At 39.5% G+C, this 24,253-nt stretch overlaps 1 protein-coding gene across 8 annotated transcripts in view; it reads left to right on the top strand.

Annotated features, from left to right (window-relative positions):
• The window catches only part of KAT2B (lysine acetyltransferase 2B), a 108,429-nt gene that overhangs the window by 59,559 nt on the left and 24,617 nt on the right, over positions 1-24,253 (top strand). For all 8 annotated transcript variants that reach the window (XR_013528693.1, XR_013528694.1, XM_035278815.3 and 5 more), the window contains exons 6-11: positions 6,549-6,740; positions 9,865-9,971; positions 14,463-14,588; positions 17,447-17,583; positions 21,027-21,235; positions 22,228-22,354. Coding sequence is in view for 6 of the 8 variants with exons in the window: in XM_035278815.3 (XP_035134706.1) it covers positions 6,549-6,740; positions 9,865-9,971; positions 14,463-14,588; positions 17,447-17,583; positions 21,027-21,235; positions 22,228-22,354 (898 nt within the window). In the remaining 2 variants the exon portion in view is untranslated. The remainder of the gene's footprint in view (positions 1-6,548; positions 6,741-9,864; positions 9,972-14,462; positions 14,589-17,446; positions 17,584-21,026; positions 21,236-22,227; positions 22,355-24,253) is intronic.

A 24,253-nucleotide genomic window follows, 5' to 3' on the forward strand; every position in this document is an offset into this window, starting at 1 on the left:
ATAGCAGGGACTAGAAAACCAGCAGAAGAGTCCTTTATAGCCCAGCATCCAGAGCCAACAGCTGAAGGTAAAGAGTGGAGTCAGACAATGGAAAAGAGAAACTTGCTGAGAGAAACTGAAATGAATATGCCCTGATGAGTTCTGAAACCTGCTGATTTCTAGGTGAAATGTAGACCAAGAGTCCCTATTAATAATAAATAAGGAAATGAAGGTAGATGACACCCACCTCCCCTGCTTCTCCACCATCACATCATGTCGATGAGGAAAGGGAAGTAGAGAGGAACAACCTGTGAAAATTAGGAGAAGCAATAATTGTTTCAGAGTAAAACCTTACTGCCATGACCACGTGGGGGATTAAAAAAAAACCACATACCACCACAGCATGATGTCTCACTGATAGTGATCTTCTTAAAAAATGGGTAATATAGCAGGCTGCAGGCACCAGCAAGCTTTATCTTGATGTTGCTGTAAGAGAACCTCAGGACCTATAATGCTGGTTCAGCTTATAACTTACAGCAGTTACTAAAAAATTAGAACAAAGGTGTACTGAAAATGTTTGCAATACATAAGCCTGAAAATGAACTTAAGAAGTTAAACAGGATTCTTTGTGGAAAGAATGGACTTAGAAAATGATTGTGTTCATTACAGAGCTAACTTGTAAAGAAGTAGTCCATAAAAAATTAAAAGTAGACTGAACAGTAGTACTGCTTAAATAACTTCTCTGTTCTGAATAAAGGAAAAATATAATTTTTTTTGTGTGTGATGGAGTCTTGCTCTGTTGCCCAGACCTAGAGTGCAGTGGTGTGGTCTTGATTCACTGCAACCTCCACCTCCTGGGTTCAAATGATTCCCCTGCCTTGGCCTCCCGAGTAGCTGGGATTACAGGTGTGCTGTTCTACCACATCTGGCTAATTTTTGCATTTTTAGTAGAGGTGGGGTTTTGCCATGTGGGCCAGGCTGATCTCGAACTCCTAACCTCAGGTGATCTGCCCGCCTCATCCTTCCAAAGTGCTGGGATAACAGGGGTGAGCCACCACGTCCGGCCTATATATTCTTATATAAGTGTATGTTAACTGTACATTATATGTACTCCCAGAAAGCACTGTGGTTTTAAAAAAAAAGTGGGCAAATATTTTGAAGTTTCTGAATTTCATGATAGTACACTAATATAATTCCATGAAGAAATAACCTGAAAAGAAAGTGTCAGAGGTTATGACTTCTTAAACTACAACTGACCAACAGTCTGCTGAAGGAAAGTGGCAAGTAATTAGTCTTAGATTTTGAGTTGTGTAGAACTTCTGAAAGTTAAAGCTTACTCCCACATTTGGGAGATGTTTCATAAGAATACAGAGTGGCTGGGTGGAGTAGTTCATGCCTGTAATCCCAGCAACTTTGGGAGGCTGAAGTGGGAGGATTGCTTGAGCCCAGGAGTTCAAGCCCAGCCTGGGCAACAGAGTGAAACCTCATCTCTAAAAATAAAAATAAAAAACTATCTGGGTGTGGTGGCATGTGTCTGTGGTCCCAGCTACCCTGGAGACTGAGGTGGGAGGACTGCTTGAGCCCTCTAAAAACAAAAATAAAAAAGTAGCTGGATGTGGTGGCATGTGCCTGTGGTCCCAGCTGCCCTGGAGACTGAAGTGGGAGGATTGCTTGAGCCCGAGAGGTCAAAGCTGCATGGAGACATCCATGATCCTACCACCGCACTCCAGCCTGGGCGAATGAGCAAGACTGTGTCAAAGAAAAGAAAGAAAAAACATAGCAAGTTAGCTAGAACTAACTTGTTTCTGGAGAAACAGTTTTATATTGCCATTATTCTGTGATGTTTAGCCTATTGTCGTGTGCACTGAGCATTCATTACTAGACATGTAAGTCGAGAACATAATTTATCAGGAAGCATGGAAAGAACACTGGTAGACAGGAGATCTGACGTCTAGTCTGGACTTTAATAGTAACTGGCCCTCAGTCCCTGTGAACTAGGGCAGGTCAGTTTATTCCTGAAAACCAGAGGATTTTCAGTTCAGCAAGTCAGTGACCAATGATATGGTCTTCTGTGTTCACATTGTTTAATTATATTCATAGAGGTTACAAATCATCATGATGATGTGAAAAATCTGGGAGTCAGAAAATAGTATGCAATTACCATCTTTATTACACATATAAAATGAATGAACCATCATTTTCTTCTTTTCGGTAGACCTGAAATCTGTCATGTAGGTAACATCTTTTCCTACAGTTGCCTCTTTGGAAGAATGCATATGCCCATGCATGCTCATTTCCTTCCTTTTGTCTCATTATGTGCAATAATATCAATTTGTTAAAACACACACATGCACAGACACACACACACTCTGTCTCTCTCTCACATACACTCACACACACACTGACTCAGCCTCCTTCTTATTGACTGTGCACTTTACGGATTACAAAATAAGATTAACCTTGGAAGTTAAGAAAAAACTGAAAAGTATAAATCGATGTCTATAAAATGACTCTGAGGAAACGAATGAGAACCTGTTACTTGAAAATTTTTACTAGCTAATAACAATCTATGCTGTCTTCTTCTACCCTTGGAAGATTGAATAACCTGTTAAAACAATTTTGGGTAACTTTTTATGATTTTGTGATAATATTTATAACCTATCATCTTTATAGCAGAAGAAATGTCAGTCTTAGAGCCTTAGAAGTCTGTAGAGCTCTCCTTTAGACATGCTCTTTAGACTCTAAAGCAGCACTGTCCGATAGATTTATAATATGAGCCAAAATGCAAGCCAATGTGTAATTTAAAATCCTCTTCTAGTAACTATATATAAAATGAATAGATATAGGAAATTGTTTTTAATTATACATATGTCTATGTATAATTAAATATATATATTTTGAGATGGAGTCTTGCTGTGTTGCCCAGGATGGAGCAGTAGTGCAATATTGGCTCACCGCAACCTCTGTCTCCTGGGTTCAAGCGATTCTCCTGCCTCCACCTCCCGAGTAGCTGGGATTACAGACATGCGCCACCACACCTGGCTAATTTTTGTATTTTTCGTAGAGATGAGGTTTCACCATGTTGGCCAGTTTGGTCACGACTTCTGAGCTCAAGCGATCTGCCCGTCTTGGCCTCCTAAAGGTGCTGGGATTACAGGTGTGAGCCACCACACCTGTCCAATAATATATTATTTTTATATTTTTATATTAAATACAAAAGTTAGCCAGTTGTGGTGGCACGTGCCTGTAATCTCAGCTACTTGGAAGGCTGAGACAAGAGAATCACTTGAATTGGGAGGCAGATGTTACAGTGAGTCAAGGTCATGCCACTGCACTCCAGCCTGGACCACAGAGCAATACTCTCTCTCAAAAACAAACACACAAACAACTGCAAAAATATCGTTTCACCGTGTAACCAATGTGAAAAATTATTAAGAATATATGTGGCTCACGCCTGTAATCCCAGCACTTTGGGAGGCCGAGGCGGGTGGATCCTGAGGTCAAGAGATTGAGACCATCCTGGTCAACATGGTGAAACCCCGTCTCTACTAAAAATACAAAAAATTAGCTGGGCATGGTGGCACGTGCCTGTAATCCCAGCTACTCAGGAGGCTGAGGCAGGAGAATTGCCTGAACCCAGGAGGTAGAGGATGCGGTGAGCTGAGATTGCGCCATTGCACTCCAGCCTGGGTAACGAGAGCGAAACTCCGTCTCAAAAAAAAAAAAAAGAATATATGTTTACTTTTTTGGTGGTACTGAGTCCTCCAAATCCAGCGTTTATTTTGCTTTTTCCTTTTTTTTTTTTTTTTTTTGAGACAGAGTCTTGCTCTGTTGCCTAGGCTGGAGTGTAGTGGTATGATCTCAGCTCACTGCAACCTCTGCCTTTCAGGTTCAAACAATTCTCCTGCCTCAGCCTCCTGAGTAGTTGGGACTACAGGCACCTGCCACCACACCTGGTTAATGTTTATATTTTTACTAGAAATGGGGTTTCATTATGTTCCCCAGAGTGGTCTTGAACTGTTGACCTCAGGTGATCCACCTGCCTCAACCTCCCAAAGTCCTAGGATTAAGGTGTGAGGCACTGCACCTGGCCAAATCCAGTGTGTATTTTTCACACATCTTTTCAGTAGCTAAATTTTAAACAAAGCTAAATGGAGTCCTACTAGAAGAATCAAGTTGTGTTTAATGGAAAACATTTTACACTGTTTTCATTTAAAAGTAAAATTGAAATTGATTAAGTAAAATAAAAAATTAAACTTTTCGGTTGTGCTAGCCACATTTCAAGTGCTCAGTAGTTCCCAGTGGCTGGAGACTGCTGTATTGGATAGCGCAGACATAGAATCGTCCCCATCATCACTGAAAGCTTTATTGGACAATAAATCTTTAAATCTTTCATTGCAGAAGATTGGACATATTTTGTTATTTTTAAAATTTAGTCATGTTCTGCATAACAACGTTTTAGTCAGCAGTAGACCACATCTAATGACAGTAGTCCTGTAAGATTATACCAAAATTTTTCTGTACCTTTCTGTGTTCAGATATATTTAGATACACAGTTACTTACCATTATGTTACAGTTGCTTGTAGTATTCAGTACAGTAAAATGCTGTACAGGTTTGCAGCATAGAGCAGGGATCCCCAACCCCTGGGCCATGGACTGCCATAGGCCCGTGGTTCATTAGGAACCGGGCCGCACAGCAGGAAGTAAGTGGTGGGCGAGTGGGCATTGCAGTCTGAGCTCCACCGCCTGTCAGATCAGTGGTGGCATTAGATTCTCATAGGAGCATGAACCCTATTGTGAACTCTGCTTGTGAGGGGTCTAGATTACGTATTCCTTCTGAGAGTCTAATGCCTGATGATCTGAGGTAGAACAGTTTGTTTCTTCTGGAAACCATCCTTCCTCCTCCCCAGCCATGGAAAAATTATCTCTGAAACCAATCCCTGGAGCCAAAAAAGTTGGGGTCCTCTGCCACAGAGCCCAGGAGCCAAGTATATAGTAGGTTCTACCCTCTAGGTTTGTGTGAGTACTCTCCAGTGTTTGCACGATGATAAAATCACCTGACTCATTTCTCAGATTGTATTCCCATTGTTATCCAAGACATGAAAGACATGACTAATTCTTACAGATAGGCTTGTGATTGCCTAAGTCTCACGATTTGAACTTCTGTTATGAAGATTTGTGACTGATTTTTGGACGTCTGATTTTTGGAAGGCAGTCTTTTCCTAGAAAAGGATGATTTGGGTCTGCTCTCAAGGAATACGAATCTGTGAAATAGCGCTTTTTGACCTTTTCCTGGTTTGGTGCCACCTTTCATGGCTACTACTGTTACATTTTTGTTACTGGGTCCTGGGAAATTCATCTTTCACTTCTGGGAGATTAAAAAAAAAAAAGAGGTATGGTTGAGTTTGGTGGCTCATGCCTGTAATCTTAGCAATTTGGGAAGCTGAGGTAGGTGGATCCTTTTAGTCCAGGAGTTCGAGACAAGCCTGGGCAACATGATAAAACCCTGTCTTTACAAAAAATTCAAAAATATTAGGCAGGTGTAGTGGTGCATGCCTGTAATCCCAGCTGTTCGGCAGGCCGAAGTGGGAGGGTCACTTGAGCCCAGGAGATGGAGGTTGCAGTGAGCTGAGATCATACCACTGCACTCCAGCTTGGGTGACACAGTGAGACTCTATCTCAAAAAAAGAAAGAAAACGAAATAAAAGAGGTTCGTTTTTGAATAGACTTTCACTCTCCATTGTATGTTGGCTGAATGCACTTTCTAAATTAGATGACCTTTATTGTCAGTGTACCCTAAAACTGTGGTCAGATCTCAAGAAAACTCCTGGCTTCCCTCTGGTCTGGGTCCTCCTCCAGCCTCGTGCAATGATTCTGAGGTGCATTTTTGACTTTGAGTTTGAGTCGCTGAAAAATGTACGTAGGCGACAGATGGTGGAAACTTACTACTTCCTGCATTTTGACTGAGTTTTAAACGGTTCCAAAGATCGCTATCTTTCCACCAAAGCTACGATGAGTGCTGTGTAGGCATTTTAAATAAATCTTACATTTTACTCAAAGGAGTAGGTGGTGAATTCTGATTCTTTCACAAAAGGGGCTTCCTCAGCTTTTCCTTTATTTTGTCTTTTATTTAAACTACCATTAATGTGCCAGAAACTCCAGTTATACTATGCACTTTATATATAGTATTTCATTTAATGCTCACACGAACCCAGTGAGGTAGGTATTACTGTTGTCCGCATTTTACAGGTAAAGAAAGAGAGGCTAAATAACGTAATTGAATTTTGAAAGTTATGCAGCTAGTTAAGTGGCACAGCAGGAATTTGATTCCAGCTGCCGTTAGACTCCAGGACTCACTGCAGATGCTGCAGAATAGGTTGATTTTAACAGAATTAGACACAAGTGGTGGTATAAGGACAAGCCACTTGCATTAGGGCTGTTGTTGCTTGTTATTGCAGGCCTAGTTTTTTTCTGCTGTGGTTAATAGTATGAGATGAACCTAATTGGGTATTGTTGGTGACCTGGGGGTTTACAGGATGTTGATGGTGCTTGACTTTTCTCGTCGCAGGTGGCTGTGTTACTGCAACGTTCCACAGTTCTGCGACAGTCTACCTCGGTACGAAACCACACAGGTGTTTGGGAGAACATTGCTTCGCTCGGTCTTCACGGTTATGAGGCGACAGCTCCTGGAACAAGCAAGACAAGAAAAAGATAAACTGCCTCTTGAAAAACGAACTCTAATCCTCACCCATTTCCCAAAGTAAGGGAGAGTTTTTTGCTGGTCTTTGATCTCAGAGCTTGAGGTTGCTAAATACAATGCCAAAGCTTGCATAAGTAACAAGATCAGGAATGATAGAAAAAAAAGCATTCCAAGGAGGAGGGAGAAAGGACCCTCAGTTCTCTTTGTGAATCTTCTTGGGTGTTTTCAGCTCGTTTATTCGCCTGATGTTGGGTTGACTGCCGCCATTGCTCCCTTATCCCCTCCTTATCCTACCTGAGTCATTGTCTCTGACTTTCATAGAAGGGGCAGTGCTTTCTTTTTATATTCAGCTGCCAGGAAGCTCTAGAAGGATGAGAGAGAATGTGTAGCTGCATTTTCCAGTCATTCAGAGATGGTGCAAAATAACTTAAGTGGCTTTGTTTCCCCATTCAATTTCTCTTTTTCTAAGCACTGGTGAACCATCCCTGTGTCAGCTATAGTAGACTTCTTTGGAAACTACACTGCAAAAGCAGGGATGGAGAGGAATAGAGACCTCCTTCAGTGTGACCTTTGAACCTCTATACTCAGTTTCTTATAGAATATGCATACTTTGATACCCCTTGCTTCTTGCATCTGCCACAGCGCCAAGGCATAAATAATCATTTAAATATTTTCAAAGAGAGGAAATGCCTCAAAGCAATAGAGAGTTGCAGTATTGGCCTTGGAAATGCATTTTTAATGCTAGGAACCAAAAATTTAAGCTAAGAGATTGGATGCTGGTGACATAGGCCAAGGGTGCAGTTGATGACTTCTCATGGAGCAATAACAGTGAGAAATGAATGACATAGTTCATTTTGTGGTTGTCATTCTGCCTAGATCAGCGCTTGGTTGGGAAGGTAAAAGGCATAATTTGAAAAGGCTGTCTAGGTGTGATAATAGCCTTCCTTCCCCATGCCACTCTGATCTGCTGATGTAGAGAATAGAATTTGAGAGGAGGTATTCTTTGATCAAAGATTGATGAAACACTCTTTTGTTTGAGAAATTTGATTTTTTGTTATTGAGATATTATTATTGATAGTATTATTCATTCATAACTTATTGTTAATTCATAACTTGCTGTTATGAATTAAAACTATCTTTACAGAGACAGATTGTTTTAATTCATAACAGTAAGTTGGGTTCAAAACAACAACAAAATGGTTTTCTGATAGAAATTGACTGAAGATTCCATGGCAATTTAACCCAAATCCTAAACCTTAGATAGATATCCTGGGTAATTCTGATGGGCTTTAGCTGAACACCCAGTATTTGCACATATATTTCAGCAAACTGATTGTCAAATTTTTCTTTAGGGAACCGGTACATGAAAGTGTCATGACATGAACATTTTGTTGTCCTCAGTGGAGGAAGATTCTGAAGCACTTAAACTGCCGTTTGGATGTTGCCCCTAAAATGAATTATGAAATTAGGGCACACTCATGTACTTCAGTGTCTGTCTTTTGACTGACGTAAGCTCCTTTCCTTAGAGATTGAAGCAATTTTTTAAAACTTATTTATCAGTTACATTTGCCATATAAGCAGCATTTTATGTTTTCAGATGATAGTTGTCATTCTGTCTCCGAGTCAAGGGACAAAGAAGACTCCTCTGTTCCCAACATACACACCTGTTATGGTGTTTAAAGAAAAATTTTAGTTACTCTGCATAATAGCGTTTTTTTTCCCATAACAAGTTCATTTTGCTTCTTGCAGATATTTGCTAATTATAGTGTGTTTCGTTCCCTCAGCCCTTAGTTCTGGCACGCTTATGCTAGGAGGTAAAGCATCAATGCTGCCTTCTTTTCTTCTCTATTACTAATGGTGGGGTAAAACTTCCACCCACTTCTCCTTTTAAATCCCTTTTCACTGAATATGACAACATTTAAGGCTGCTGGGGATTTATACATACAGTTTTGGCAGCAGAACCACACATATTAAAGCCTGAGTTATTATTTGAGTCTTGGGCACTGTTTCAGAGTGAGAGCTGGGACCAGGTTCCCAGCACCCAGGGAGGTCTCTGCAATTCTCAGATGCATTTTCAGGGCTTACATTCTTATCTTCTTTTTCTTCATATGTGCTGCCCCTTTTTCTGCTTGGCTTTAAAGTGTGCCTCTTTCCCCATCCACCTATTTACGAAGTTGTTTTTTTTTTTTAAAGTTTTGTATCTATATTTCATTCTAAAAGTGAAGAAAATTTGGTTCAGGGAAAAAATGAAGAAGACCACTGATAGCGTTACCACTCTGAACCATTTTTAGTGGTTTTAGATATTTCTGTTTCTTCCCACATTTATTGGCAAAAAATACTCAGTAAATCTCAGAGGGACTTAGGTATCTGTATTTCTTTTTTCTCTTTTAATTTTTTATTCTTTTAAAATCACCTGCCCTATTCTGATAAACATCTGTATTTCTGATGAGGTTTCTAGATGATTTCTTTGGGCTGCCAAAACTTGAGATCCATTGGTTTAAAGTTAGCATAGTAGTTAATCACTGGTTCCCATCCAGATCCTGCCATTTACTAGTTGTGGGAATTTGATCCAGTTATTTAACTTCTCTGTACCCTAGTTTCTTCATCTGTAAAATGGGTATGAATTCTATCCATAGGGTTGTTATGAAGATCAAGTGAGTTAATGTACATCAACCACTTACAACACTGCCTATCATATAGTAAGAGCTAGATACATGTGTGACAAATAAAAATAGAATATATAACTCATAGGGTTGATGTGAGGATTCACAGTAAGAAGTTCTTAGAGCAGTGCATGCACAAAGCAAGCACTCAATAAATAGTAACTCTTTGATGGTAATGATAGTGACAGTGCAGCTATATGGAGGGCTGAAATTGTGCTCCGAGATTCACTGAGGAAGATTAATGCATTTCCACTGATGTAATTAATGTGTCTGTATCCTATGTTGTGTTAAGCTATGCAGGGTCAAAAGAGTCTGTATAAATAAAAGTCTGTATAAATGCATTTCTGCATTTGAGTATACCAGGGCTGCCCAACTAAATCATAATTTGAGTCATAATTTTTCATTATATTTCTGATTGAAGGTTTGAGACACTGATGTTAAGGTGATTGCCACAGATGATTAAGGCTATTGTTCTTACAGTAGTTTTTAAAAAATCTTATTGCTATTACTTTTGTGTCTAGATTTCTGTCCATGTTAGAAGAAGAAGTTTATAGTCAAAACTCTCCCATCTGGGATCAGGATTTTCTCTCAGCTTCTTCCAGAACCAGCCAGCTAGGCATCCAAACAGGTAAGTTTCCTTTTATATAAATCAGAGAACAACCAGGAAGGCCGACCTGAAGTATAAGTTGCAGCTCACTAGGCATTTATTTCTGTTTTTCATCAGGAAATTGAAGCCTAGATTCAGCAAAAAAGCAAACACTTTGGCAAATCTTGCATCTGCATCCCTATTAATGAGAGGAAAGCAGGTGCAAACCAAAGTCTTGCAATTGTGTTTCTATTAGTGAAGAACGCAGGTGCAGACCAAATAGTTAACAGCAACAACAACAACAACAACAGGATTTGCTTAGCTTGTGCATTTCAATTTAATAGGAGGCATTTTTCTACCAAAGTAGGTGGAAGAAAAAAAAAAAATAGGAGGTGTAAAATACCAGACAGCTTAGCCCTGTAGTCAAATGCTGGTTTTTTTCAAACACACAGTCTCAGTTGATGGCTAGATACACCTAGGAATCAAGTCTCAGTCTGACCTCTTAATCTATGATGTGTGTTTTGTACATCAAATTACCACCAGGTGTAATGGTGGATAGTGAGTGAAAGATGGCAGTCTTGAGTTTCAGGATGTGAAACACTTCCCTGTGGGGCAGGGCATCCTTGCTGTTGCTTAAATCAGCCAGTGGCAGCAGTTGGCATTTTGTGAGAAAGGAAGACAGGTGCCTTCTGGAGTCACAGTGATCCCAGAAAGAGGATCTGAATTCCTGCCTTTGACACTAGAAGGACTCTATGGAGAGTTTGGCAAGAAATGCCAAAATAGTTTATATCTGGTCATGGGGAAAGACAGGATGCAGAATTTTGATGTCGAGAGTTTTTTGTAGTGCTCTAGGTCAATGTGTAACAATGTGTGAGTATTGCTTCTAATGCCTTCAGCAAAGAAAAAAATTATTCTTGCTTTAAAAACAAAATTGAAGTATAATTTATATATATAGTAAAATATGTACTCTTTTCACTCTGCTGTGTTTTGACAAACACAGATACTTGAGTAATCACCATTAGTTACCATCAAAATACAGAATAGAGGCATCCCTCCAGATGGATGCTCTTGTACCTCTCTGTAGTGCATTCACACTCCTACCTCCAGCTCTGGCAAGCAGTGATCAGTTTTTTTGTTCCTATAGTTTTGCCTTTTCCAGAATGTCACATGAGTGGAATCATACAGTAGATGGCTTTTTGAGACTGACAACTTTAACTCAGCATAATGCATTTGAGAGGTGATTTTTTAAAAAGGTTTTCATCTAGAGTTCAAATTTAAATATAAATATAACTAAATCCCTACAAACCAAAGTACTAGTGAATGAATAATTTTATTTGACTCATTCTCTTATTGTTTGAGCTCATTACCAAAAACATGTCAAAAACATCATTGTGTCCTTTTTTTTTTTTTTTTTTAACCTGAGGTCATAATTTCATGTATCTCTGGTCCAAAACCAGTAGTGCTTTGGGCCTGTCTGCACCTGTTACATGTTTCTTCTACAGTTGAACAGTCAGTATTTAGTTCTCTGGTTACTGGACATATCCTTTGCATTGCTCCCTCTGTACCTGTGCTGTTCACTTTATCTTTGGTTTGATCTCACCTAACTTTCAAATGGCATTTCTTCTATAAACTCTTTTCTAAGTTCTCCCATCCTCTCTAGCAAGGGCTGGATCGTTTTTCTTCCAGACTTTCACGGAGCCTTGAATATATCCTATCCTTGGTTCTCAAACATGGCTGCACAATGGAATCACCCATGGAGATTTGAAATGTACTGTGTACTGATTTCTGAGTGCCATTCCAAGACTGTGAGGTTATTGGCCTGGGGTATGATCTGGATATTAGGACTTTTAAAAGTTCCCTAGGTAATTTTAATGTGCAGCAACATTTGAGAATGACTGTGTTAGACAATGCTCACCTCATATTATTCTAGCCCCGTTGTTTCAGTGTGTCTTTTATCTCCTGTGAATGCAGCTTTCTGATGGCCATAGAACCAGTTTTGTCACAACAATAACTGATCCATTTATTAAGTTCTTGGCTAAGAAGCTTCCTTGAGATTTTTAAGTCTTTTCACAAAGTCTGGGAAGTTGGAATTATGATATCCTTTATATAGTTGAGGAAATAGAAGCTCAGGGAAGAGCAACAAATTGCCCAAGATAGACTTTGTAAGTGATGGAATTGGGTTTTACATCCTTATCTAATAATTCCTCAATGTTACACTGTATTAAGAGAGCCAGAACTCTAACCACTACATTGCACTGTCTTGGTATGCATTGCCAATGTACAGCATACAGTTGTGGAAGGAATGAGTGAAGAACAATTTCATTCTTTAGGTAGTGGGGGACCAAAGTTATTTGGCAGAATCAACATAGTTCTCCTCTGGTGGGTCTGTGGAGAGGACTTCTTTCTGTGTGAAAACCCCCCTTGACCCTTGTTTGTTCAAAATTCTTCAGTCTGCTCAACTTCCAGCCACATTGTTATCTGTCATAGTAAAGGATGGAGAAGCAAGAAGCTGTTGTCTGTGACCCTGTGGGAGTTCTATTCTTTTTTCTGTGGCTAAAGTTGTCACCATGTCAAGTTGGATTGTACACTTTAGTGTTACCTGAAGCCAGCAGAAGCGGGCTGTCTTCTCTTGTTCTACTGTAATTGCAGTGTGTTCTCTTGGGGGAAAAGAAGAGTATTATCATCTACTTAATTGGCATGTCTGTGCATCGATGCAACTGTAATAAATGACATTCTTAAGGATGGCTCTAAAGCTTTACAGCATACTCAGATGTCTTCTGAATCACCAGAGCTTTCTCTTTGTTCAGAATCACTCCAGTATGGTTTGAAATTCAGAAGGCCTATATGTTGGAAGAAAAAAACATAGAGCTTGGCACTTCAGTATATTCTGATTTTTTACAAACTACCAGCTATTCACTTAGAAGTGCTATGGATTGGTATCTCTCTTGCTTAGTTTACTTATTTTATTGCCTTCTTGGCTGTAGGGAATGTCCTCTGTTGACTGAACTGTGGCTGTGTTGAAACTTAGATGGACATTCTGTCTGACAGTTGTCTGTACTGCCATGCTGGGTCCTGTATGTGAACAGTATTATTGAGAATGTCTGCACCCCTCATCACCTCTCATCTCATCAGCTATCAGTCAGCAACACAGCTAGCAAAGCAGCATCCTACTCTGTACAATGGCCTTTTCTAAAAAACAAAAACAAAAAACCTTTTTGGGTGGAAATACTATCAAACTCATAGTAGAGTCACCGGAAGAGGACAAAGAAATCCTGTATATTTTGTATCCTTTACCCAATTATAAACCAGTTGTTAACATTTTACCATTTTTGCTTTATTATTACCCTTTCTCTACCCCTCTCTCTTTCTCTTTTTTCTCTCTTTCTCCTCCTCCCCTAAGGTTTTTATATATACTGTTTTATACACACACATACACACACACAGACACACACACTGTTTTATATATATAATAATTTAAGAGAAAAAATATTTTCATAATATACCAATAAATTTACATATGTAATATATATTTTATTTATATATAAATATATAATATATTTTTCTCCTAAGTTAGTATAGATATATATATAACTTAGGGGAGGAGTAGAGAGAGAGAAAGAAAAGAAAAAGAGATATATAATATATACTTATATATATAAATTAAAAAATATATAACAAATATATATTTGTTGCATTAAATTAGTGGAAACATAAATAAATATATATTTCTTCCACTAAATTCCAAAACTAAATATATATTTTTCCGCTAAATTAGCTAAAAGTTATGAATCTCATGCCCCTTTAGTAATTTTGATGTTTCTCATATATTCTCTAACATAAAAACAGTATGGCTTCCTGTCAGCAAATTTAACGCTGATATAGTGTTGTTATCTAAGCTACAGGCTGTCTTCTGTTTTTGCCTGTTGTCTCAGTAATGTGGTTTATAGCAGTTTTTCCATTGCATCAGGAGGCATATGATGTTGGCTTGTCCCGTCATTGCTAGTGTTAAGTTTGATCACATGATTCTGGTGGTGGTCACCAGCTTTCTCCACTGCAGTATTACCACCTTTCCTTTTTAATAAAAAAATACTTTTGTGGGGAGATATCTTGAGGCTGTATAAATATCCTGTTTTCATCAAAATTATACTCACAGGGTTAAGCCTACACACATGACCTTCCCCAAATCAGTTTTCATATGGTGGCTTCCAAATCGTGATTTTTTTTTTCTAACTTCCATCATTTCTTCCTTATTTCTTCATTGGTATTCTTCTATAAGGAAGAGCTTCACCTCATCTCCACTTATTTCTTTATTTATTCATTTATTATTTTATAATATGGACTCATATCTTTATTCTATTTAATGAATTATAATCTCTACTGTCTTTATAATCTTGATTCCTTCTAGCTTATATTTTAAAGGTGATTTACTTTGTGGCATTGGGTATGAATGAGGTGGTCTCATGTGCACTTGGTTTTTTGTTGCTAAGAGAGGAGTCAGTCATCTAATACCTTCTTCTCCTTTTGCCTGGGCAGTTATCAGTCCACCTCCTGTGGCTGGGACAATTTCATACAATTCAACCTCATCTTCCCTTGAGCAGCCAAATGCAGGGAGCAGCAGTCCTGCCTGCAAAGCCTCTTCTGGACTTGAAGCAAACCCAGGTAAGCTCTTAAGAGGGGTAAGAGAGGGCTGTGACTTGCCTCAGAAGCTTCATTACCTAAGGAGTGCAAAAGGTAGACTTAGACCAACTACAGATTGTGCATGTCCAGGATTTTAATGGCTAGAAATCACTTTGTATTAGGCTGTTAGCTGTACTGGTTAGTTACTGCTGTCTTAAAACTGTAATAACTTATTGTCATAGTTCACTCATTTGGTGTGTTGCCTGAGAGTTGACTGATTTCAGCTAGTCTCCCTCAATCTTGACTGGGCTTGCTTGCATGTTACCCACTGATTAGAATCTCTGTTTTGGGTTTGGCTTGGCTAGAGCACTTAAGCTGAAGCAACTCTGCTCCATGTATTTCTCATCATTTTCCTGGGACTGTTGGGCCACCCAGAACATATACTTCTTGTGATGACAGAGGGCAGGAAGAAGTACACAGTCTCTTGAAGCCTAGGCTTTGAACTTGTAAACCATCACTTCTGCCACATTCTTTTTTTTTTTTTTTTTGAGATGGACTCTTGCTCTGTCACCCAGGCTGGAGTGTAGTGGTGTGGTATGAGCTTACTGCAACCTAAACCTCCTGGGTTTAAGTGATTCTCCTGCCTTAGCCTCCCAAGTAGCTGGATTACAGGTACCTGCTACTACACCTGGCTAATTTTTGTATTTTTAGTGGAGTTGGGGTTTTGCCATATTGGCTAGGCCTAGTCTTGAACTCCTGATCTCAAGTGATCCACCCACCTCAGCCTCCCAAAGTGCTGATATTGCAGGTGTGAGCCACCAGGCCCTGTTGACTTCTGCCTCATTCTGTCATCCAAACCAAGTCACATGGTTGAACTCATAGTTGAGGGGTAGAGAAGTGGAAACATGTGGTCTATTCCTTTCATAGAAATAACTGCAAAGTCACATGGCAAAGAGTGTAGATACCAAGAGGGTAAAGAATTTGGCTATTAATGTAATCTACTGCATGGGCAAAAATATCTCTTAATCCTAGAAGCATTTTGCAGTTATAGAATGTTTTGAAGGTTGCATTTCCATCCACAGACTTGACATCAGACAAATCTTGGGTATGACCAAATTTTTAAATAAAAGAAGTACCATGAAAGAGGGAAAGAAGAGGACTTTATAATTTAAGAAATACCAAATATTTAGCATATGCCATCATTCCCTTTCACTTCCAAGGGTGATATCATTAATCAATGCAGAAAGTCTTTACCAGTGAGCTTGGATTCAGCCTCAGATTTTTTTTTTTTAAGTCATAAACACTATTGCAGTCTAACAGAGGGCATATCAAGTACAAACCTCCGCTATGAAATAGTGTGCAGCATTACTCTTAGGGAATCATGGAATTTGAGGACTTACTGGTCAAATGTCTAAAAATATCGTTACTCGTCTCTGAAAACAACAAGAGTTGTAAAGATAAGAACTCAACAAAAGCCACTTAGTAAATAATTTGTAATATTTCTGGAAGAATCTTCTACAATCAAGTTACTTTATATTGTTTTGCTCCTTTTCAGCTAAAGATAGTGAGAATGCTATATGGAGAATGTTATATCGAGATAGCAGTGGGATTCACATGTGAGGAAATAAATTAGATTTGCACATCTTAAAAATTTAAAAAATTTACCTGTAAAAATAAATAAATGTTATGTCAGAAAAAAAAACTGGGAAACCAAACATGAGAATAGAAAGGAGAAAAGAACTACCATGCAATCCCATGAGGAAAGCTGAAGAAAGTTCTCTTTGCATGGCCTCTCCTATTGTGTGGAATAATAGTGAGATTGCATCCACTCGATAGGCCAGTGGCCCTGCTCACTTTGTGAGGCATCATTTTAAGGCAAAAAAAGCATTGCAAAAGATAAAGTATGTCATTTTACAATAAAAAAGTTAAATTCATCGTTTTGTTTATTAAAAATAAAACAATGTATAGTATATTTCAAATATATAATATATATACATATATACATGATAAACATGCATACATATGCATACGTGTGTGTGTATAGCCAAGCCCAGCATAGAGATTCCAGTCAATGTGTAGACTCATGAGCAAACCTGCCAAGATTGAATGAGATTAGCTGAAACCAGCCACCTATCAGGCAACACATTGAATGAATGAACTCTGATAGTAAGTTATTATGGTTTTAAGACTGCATTTTGGGTTGGTTTATCACACAGCAATAACTAACCAATAAAGCCCAAAGCCTAATGCAGAGTGATTTCTGTATATATTTGGTGGGGGGGGGGTGGAATTAACATGCCTATAAGAGAAATAATTAAATCAACCAGCACTGAGAGTTTAGACAAACATCTGAGTAATTCATAGGTCAAGCAGATAAAAATATCAGTAAAGCTCTAGAAGCCCATAAAACATGATCAGTAAGCTTTAGCTAATGGAGTTATAGAAATCAAAATGGGAAAATACACATTATTTCCAAGAAGACACTGGACATTTACCAAAGATTGTTCTTATTTTAGACCATAAGGCAAGTTTCAGAACATTTTGACACTTAGTTGTCATATGGACTTTGTTCTCTGTCTTCAAAGAGACTATATTAGAGATTACTAATAATAGCTAGAATCACCCCCTTTGCAGTTGCAGATGAAGAAACATGTGCCTTAATATTTCATGTATCTAGTTAAAAATCATCATAGAAAGTGGAAAATATTGAGAATGAATTGGGTTGGCAGTTATTGTGAGCTTCTCCGTTCTCTTTCCTATCTTCCTTTGTCACCCTTCCCCTGGTGGTAAAGAAGGAGTTGACCTCCATCCATCAATGCTCTTAGAAAATTAGTTGGCATGTATTACTTGTTTTGTGTTTAGAACCACCCATTGTTTGCCTTTTATTTTGATCATCATAGGAGAAAAGAGGAAAATGACTGATTCTCATATTCTGGAGGAGGCCAAGAAACCCCGAGTTATGGGGGATATTCCGATGGAATTAATCAACGAGGTTATGTCTACCATCACGGACCCTGCAGCAATGCTCGGACCAGAGGTCAGCAGGGTAAACCTGGGCAGCCAGCTGGTAGACCTCTTCTGCTCTCCTGGCCACTCCAGCTGTCAGAAGTGGGGATGCTAATGCTGAGAGTTAACATGTTATGCTACCCTGGTTTGCATTTAACCTGGTGGTCAGTGTGGAGAGGGCAGGAACAACTGATCAAGAGGTAATTCCCCTTGATGAATATCACATCACAGGTCCACTTACTAATAATCTCATAGTTGAAGGCATCGTTCTCAGCTTTTTATCTTGAAAAATTTCAAGCCCTCATAAATACTGCAAACATTCTGTGAAAAAAATCCATAGACTCTTCACTTAGATTCAGCAGTTAACATTATGCCACATTTGCTTTCTCTCTTTCTCTCTGTGCTCTCTCATATGCTCTCTTTCTCTCTCCCCCCTCCCCATGAACCATTTGGAACCATTTCAGAATTAAAAACACATGTCATAATACTTTACACCTAACTGTTTTTGCATGTACTATATCTCATAAGAATAAGGAAGCTATTCTCTTACATAACCACAATGCAGTCATTACTCTTAGAAAATTTAGCATGGTTACAATATTTTCTAATACAGGGTAGGTGAATTACAGCCTGCAAGCCAAATCTGGTCCACTGGCTGTTTTTTCGAATAAAGTTTTATTGAAACCTATTGTCTGCAGCTGTCTTTGCATTACAACTGTAAATTTGAATAATTGAGATGGGGAATGTGTGGCTTGCAAAGTATGGAATATTTATTATTTGGCTTTTTGCTGAAAAGTTTGCTGACCTCTGGCCTAATGTAAGACCATATTTAAATTTTTCCTATATCCAGATGACGTCCTTTATAATCTTTATTGTTGTTGAAGGATCAGTTAGGGATTGTGCATTGTATTTAGTTCTTATCTCTTCATTTCCTTGGTCTCTTTTAAAACAATTCCCTAGCCCTTTTTTGGTCCTTTGCAGCACTGCCATTGGTGAAGAATCTTGGTTGCTAGTTTTGCATAAGGTCCTCTATTTGGATTTGTTGATTGTTTACTAAAGATTAGATTCAAGCAAATAATTTTTTGTCAAAGTTTTGCTGTCATCTCATTGCCTTGCATCCAAGGGCATGCAAGGCAATGACACTTCTTTGTTTTTTTTTTGAGATCGAGTCTTGCTGTGTCATCCAGGCTGGATTGCAATGGCACTATCTCGGCTCATTGCAATCTCTGCTTCCTGTGTTCCAGCTGTTCTCCTGCTTCAGCCTCCCAAGTAGTTGGGATTATAGGCACCTGCCACCATGCCCAACTAATTTTTGGTTTCACCAAAAATTCAAGAGAACGGAGACAAGGTTTCACCATGTTGGCCAGGCTGGTCTTGAACTTCTGACCTCGTGATCCGCCTGGCTTGGCCTTCCAAAGTGCTGGGATTACACGTGTGAGCCACCATGCCCGGCCAGTGACATTTCTTAAGACATATCTGTCTTAAGACATTTCTGACAGCTTCCAGGAAATATAGAAATGGCTTAGAAATTATATTATAGTGTTAATTTTCAATTTGTCATGTTTCCTTAAGTATTTATTTTATGATATTGAGATACTTCAGAGAACCAGAATGTTATAATAGAAAGATCTCTTCATAAAATTGATCTTCCCATTTCCTTCTAGATATCCAGTCTGTGAGGGTTTAAGACTATCGTTTTTTAGGGATTTAGTAACTTTACAGATTAGCTGAGTTTAGTTTTTTCAGCTATAAAATGGGGATTTGCTCTAGTCTGTTACATGGCTACAAAGGAATCCCTGAGACTGGGTAATTTGTTGTTGTTGTTTTTTAAAAGCTTTAATTGGCTTACAGTTCTGCAGACTGTACAAGAGTGGCGCCAGCATCTGCTCAGCTTCTGGTGAGGCCTCAGGGAACTTTTACTCATGGTACAGGGTGAAGTGGGAGCAGGAACATCACATAGAGAGGGAACAAGAGAATGAGAAAGAGGAGCCAGACCCCTTTAAACCACCAAAGTTCATAGGAGCTATCTGAGCAAGAACCCATTCATCAACAAGGGGCTGGTGCTAGGCCATTCATGAGGGATCTGCCCTGAAGATCCAACAGTTCCCACTATGCATCACCTCCAACACTGGAGATTACATTTCAACATGAGATTTGGAGAAGGCACACATTCAAACCGCATCAGGATGCAGTCACACATTTCAAAATATTTTAGATATATTAATATTTACTAGTGTACTGGAGCTGGCTTGTACTGGAATGCACAAGAAAATTGTTAAGTATTCAGAAATTTTGTGAGCTGGTTGCTCCATATGTTGGTAGCTTGAAATTGACCACAGTAGCACCTGGTTACCTGGATAGCCAGTTCTGGAGTAATGAGATGAAGTGCCGCCAGTTAGGGCTTTCCTTCCCTTAAGAGCTGTTTGTGGAGCATTTACTTGCAAACCACTGGGTAGATTAAATAAGAGGGGGAGTACAAAGTGCTGGCACATGGCTGTGCTTCTAGCCATGGTTGAGTGTAGGTTAGTAGATATTCTCTGGAAAGAAAACTGTTCTTTAAAAAGAGGTGTAAAGAATATATATATGAGGCTGGGCGCAGTGGCTCACGCCTATAATCCTAGCACTTGGGGAGGCCGAGGCAGGTGGATCACAAGGTCAAGAGATGGAGACCATCCTGGTCAACATGGTGAAACCCCGTCTCTACTAAAAATACAAAAATTAGCTGGACATGGTGGTGCATGCCTGTAATCCCAGCTACTCAGCAGGCTGAGGCAGGAGAATTGCCTCAACCCAGGAGGCGGAGGTTGCGGTGAGCCAAGATCGTGCCATTGCACTCCAGCCTGGGTAAACAAGAGCGAAACTCCGCCTCAAAAAAAAAATCAATAAATAAAAAATAATATATACATGAGAGCTACTATTGGGCCTGTAATGAGAATTTGGATCTCTCATCCCAAAGGTCCTTCAAGCACAGCTGGAGAGGATTCCTTTAAGCCAGAGGTTGGCAAACTTTAACCCACGGGCCACACTTTGCCTGCTTACTGTTTTTTAAAATAATGTTTTATCAGAACAGTACTACACCCATTCTTTAGCATGTTGTCTGTGGATGCCTTTGCATTGTAGCAGCAGAAGGAGTAGTTGTGGCAAAGACCTTGTGGCTCACAACGTCTAAAATATTTTCTCTCTGGCCCTTCACAGCAAAGTTTGCTGGCCCCTAATCTATACTGAATGTCATCCATGTACACATGTCATACTCCAGTTTCTCAAAATGCTTTACCTGCCTTTTCTATCTTGTCTTTATAACTTGTACGTGTATGTGTCTCTGTGTATATGTGTGTGCACACGTGTGTATGTAGGACTCTGAGAATCCACAAATGTGTATCTTATTAGAACAAAGAAGAGAAGCTTGGATGTGTCCCATCCCCACGGTCTTGAGAGAATCCTCTGTGTAATTTTTTCCTGTCTCTTGCATCTCAGACCAATTTTCTGTCAGCACATTCAGCCAGGGATGAGGCGGCCAGGTTGGAAGAACGCAGGGGTGTAATTGAATTCCACGTAGTTGGCAATTCCCTCAACCAGAAACCAAACAAGAAGATCCTGATGTGGCTGGTCGGACTTCAGAACGTTTTCTCCCACCAGCTGCCCCGAATGCCAAAAGAATACATCACACGGCTTGTCTTTGACCCGTAAGTGGTACTTTCTGTGCCTTCTTCCTCATTTCCTTTTTAAATGAAAGAGGAACTGCTTAGATAGTGAAAGTCAGCCATAGTCATCCACCGAATACTGCTGCTCCTGTCTCGCTGTGGATACAGAACTACACCAGGCTAATTTTTATGTCTGAAAGTGCTAAGATTAATTTTCAGCAATTTATAAATTTTCTTGTTAATAATAAGCGTTATATTCCATCGCTGATGACTGTCCTGTGCTTCATTCTTTATAGCAGTGAGAGGTCGTAAACACTAAGATGTTCTACTTTTTTTCATAGTCAAAATATTGGTTTTGGTATCTTAACTAGGTACCATTATTGCCCAGGTCTGTGGGCAATTATTGGGATATAAGACAGGTTAACTTTGAAAATCCATTGCTTAAAAAAGAAAAATCCACAAAACCCCAAAGAACTAAATGTCATTAATTGAATTTATTTGAACATATATAGCCCAGTAGCCTATGGGGACTGTTATCTATGCCTGTGACAATTCAGAGTAATGCTTTAGACAGAGGGAAGGATTCCATACTGCAGAGTTTTGCAGATTGTATATGTAGATTTTTAACTTTTTTCATAATGTTTCTGTGATATATTGGAGTAAGACTTAACTCTGCAGAGACACATACCATGTTTGTCCATGACTTCCTGCTCCCTGACCCCTCCTTGGCACTGGATGTGCCAGTTCCAGAGCACATCTGCACATACTCTGTTCTCTATTTGTAAACCCCAGGCACTTCTTAGGTGACTGATATTTTGTTCTGATGGGAGTACCGATGACATCTTGTGCAGGCAAGCTTGCTTTAAAAAGTTCAGATAAAAGAATGGTCTAGCAAGATAGGGTCTACATGAAGGAAATTTTTATAGAAACTTAGGACATATAGCTCTTTCTTAGTTGGTTAATAAGGAATACCCCAAAAAGTATATTTATATAACTAGGATAGGTAAAACTTTGACATAATCTTATTCTTTCAGGAAACACAAAACCCTTGCTTTAATTAAAGATGGCCGTGTCATTGGTGGTATCTGTTTCCGTATGTTTCCATCTCAAGGATTCACAGAGATTGTCTTCTGTGCTGTAACCTCAAATGAGCAAGTCAAGGTAAGGGTAACCCAAGGTCTTAGAAGAAAAGCAGGATGTGGGGCTTCTTACTAAGGCTGCAGGGCTTGGGAAGATCTTTCTGTGCCATGTCCAGAGAAGGTTGAAAGTGGAGTTAAGGACTTTCTGGGAATAGTCCTCTCACTCCAGCCATCTCCAGCCTTTTCGGTACCAGGGACTGGTTTCGCAGAAGACAGTTTTTCCACAGGCTGTTTTGGGATGAAACTTCTTCACCTCCGATTATCAGGCATTAGTTAGATTCTCATAAGGACCATGCAACCCAGATCCCTAGCATGTGCAGTTCATAATAGGGTTCATGCTCCAAGGAGAGTCTAGTGCCACCACTGGTCTGACAGGAGGCAGAGCCCAGGCAGTAATGCTCACTTGCCTGCTGTTCACCTCTTGCTGTGTGGCCTGTTCCCTAACAGGCCATGGACTGGTAATGGTCTAGGGGTTGGGGACCTCTGTCTCACTCTGAGTGTTTGTGTATATGTGTGAGGAGAATAAATGGTTTCACCTACCAACAAGTAGGGTTGTACCAAGGCTTTGTTGGACTTTGTGGCAAGGTATCAGGATACTGTACAAGTTCAATATGTAACTCAAGTGTAGTCTCTAGCAAATGAAGGGATATTTGAAAATAAATCTCGGTGTTCATTGTTAAATTTACACACACACACAAACATGTACACACAATTAGTGACACTGAACTACTGGAAAGGGTATGGTTAATGTGGATTAGAAAGGTGATTTAGGCAGCGTACATTTCAGAAAGATTTCTTATGACCTTGTCCCTCAAGGAAGACAAGGACTAAAGAAATTCGATAAGGGAAACCATGTAGATTTATGAATAAATTTCAGTAGCTATTCCTGTAGGGTTTGGCATGTGTTGGAGTGTCTTTTTGTTTTGTTTTTGTTCTAATTTACCTTCCCCATTGTCTTTGGCATAGGTGCCTTCCTTTCCGGGAACTGTGTCTGTGTTTTATTGGTATTGCAGTTGGTGTCGCAGTCTGGCAGGAATAAACCAGACTCTAAATTGACAGAAAGAGCTCGCGTCTAGACTTTGTCCTATTCTACTTTCTTGCTTTTAAGAAAAGAGAACCAGAGAACATGGCCCTAGAATGTTATTCATTTAGGGCTGAGCACAGTGGCTCACACCTGTAATCTCAGCACTTTGGGAGGCCAAGGCAGGTGGATCTCCTGAAGTCAAGAGTTTGAGACCTGTCTGACTAACATGGTGAAACCCCATCTCTACTAAAAATACAAAATTAGCTGGGTGTGTTGGCACATGTCTATGATCCCAGCTGCTTGGGAGGCTGAGGCAGGAAAATCACTTGAACCCAGAAGGCAGAGGTTGCAAGATCGTGCCACTGCACTCCACTCTGGGAAATAAGAGCGAAACTCCATCTGAAAAAAAAAAAAAAGAATGTTATTCATTTAGGATTTCATGGGCGGACTAAAGATTAGCAGCTCAGGATAAAGATGGATGCTGAGAAAAATTAGTGGAAGGTCTAAAGCAATGTGTCCAATAGAAATATAAGGCAACTTGCAAATAAGAGGTTATAAAAGCACATATATATGTGCTTTTAAATTTTCTAGTGGTTATTTTTTTTAAAAAAGCAAGTGGAATCCAGTGAGATTATTTTGGAATTTTTTTCTTTTTTTTTTTTTTTGAGACAGAGTCTCGCTCTGTTGACAGGTGCCAGGCTGGAGTGCAGTGGCTCAATCTTGGCTCACTGCAACCTCTGCCTCTTGGGTTCAAGCAATTCTGCTGCCTCAGCCTCCTGAGTAGCTGGGACTACAGGCCTGTGCCACCACGCCTAGCTAATTTTTGTATTTTTTAGTAGAGATGGGATTTCACCATGTTGGCCAGGATGATCTTGATCTCTTGACCTCGTGATCCGC

This window comes from Callithrix jacchus, chromosome 17 (genome assembly GCF_049354715.1).
Source record: "Callithrix jacchus isolate 240 chromosome 17, calJac240_pri, whole genome shotgun sequence".
Lineage (NCBI taxonomy): Eukaryota > Metazoa > Chordata > Mammalia > Primates > Cebidae > Callithrix > Callithrix jacchus.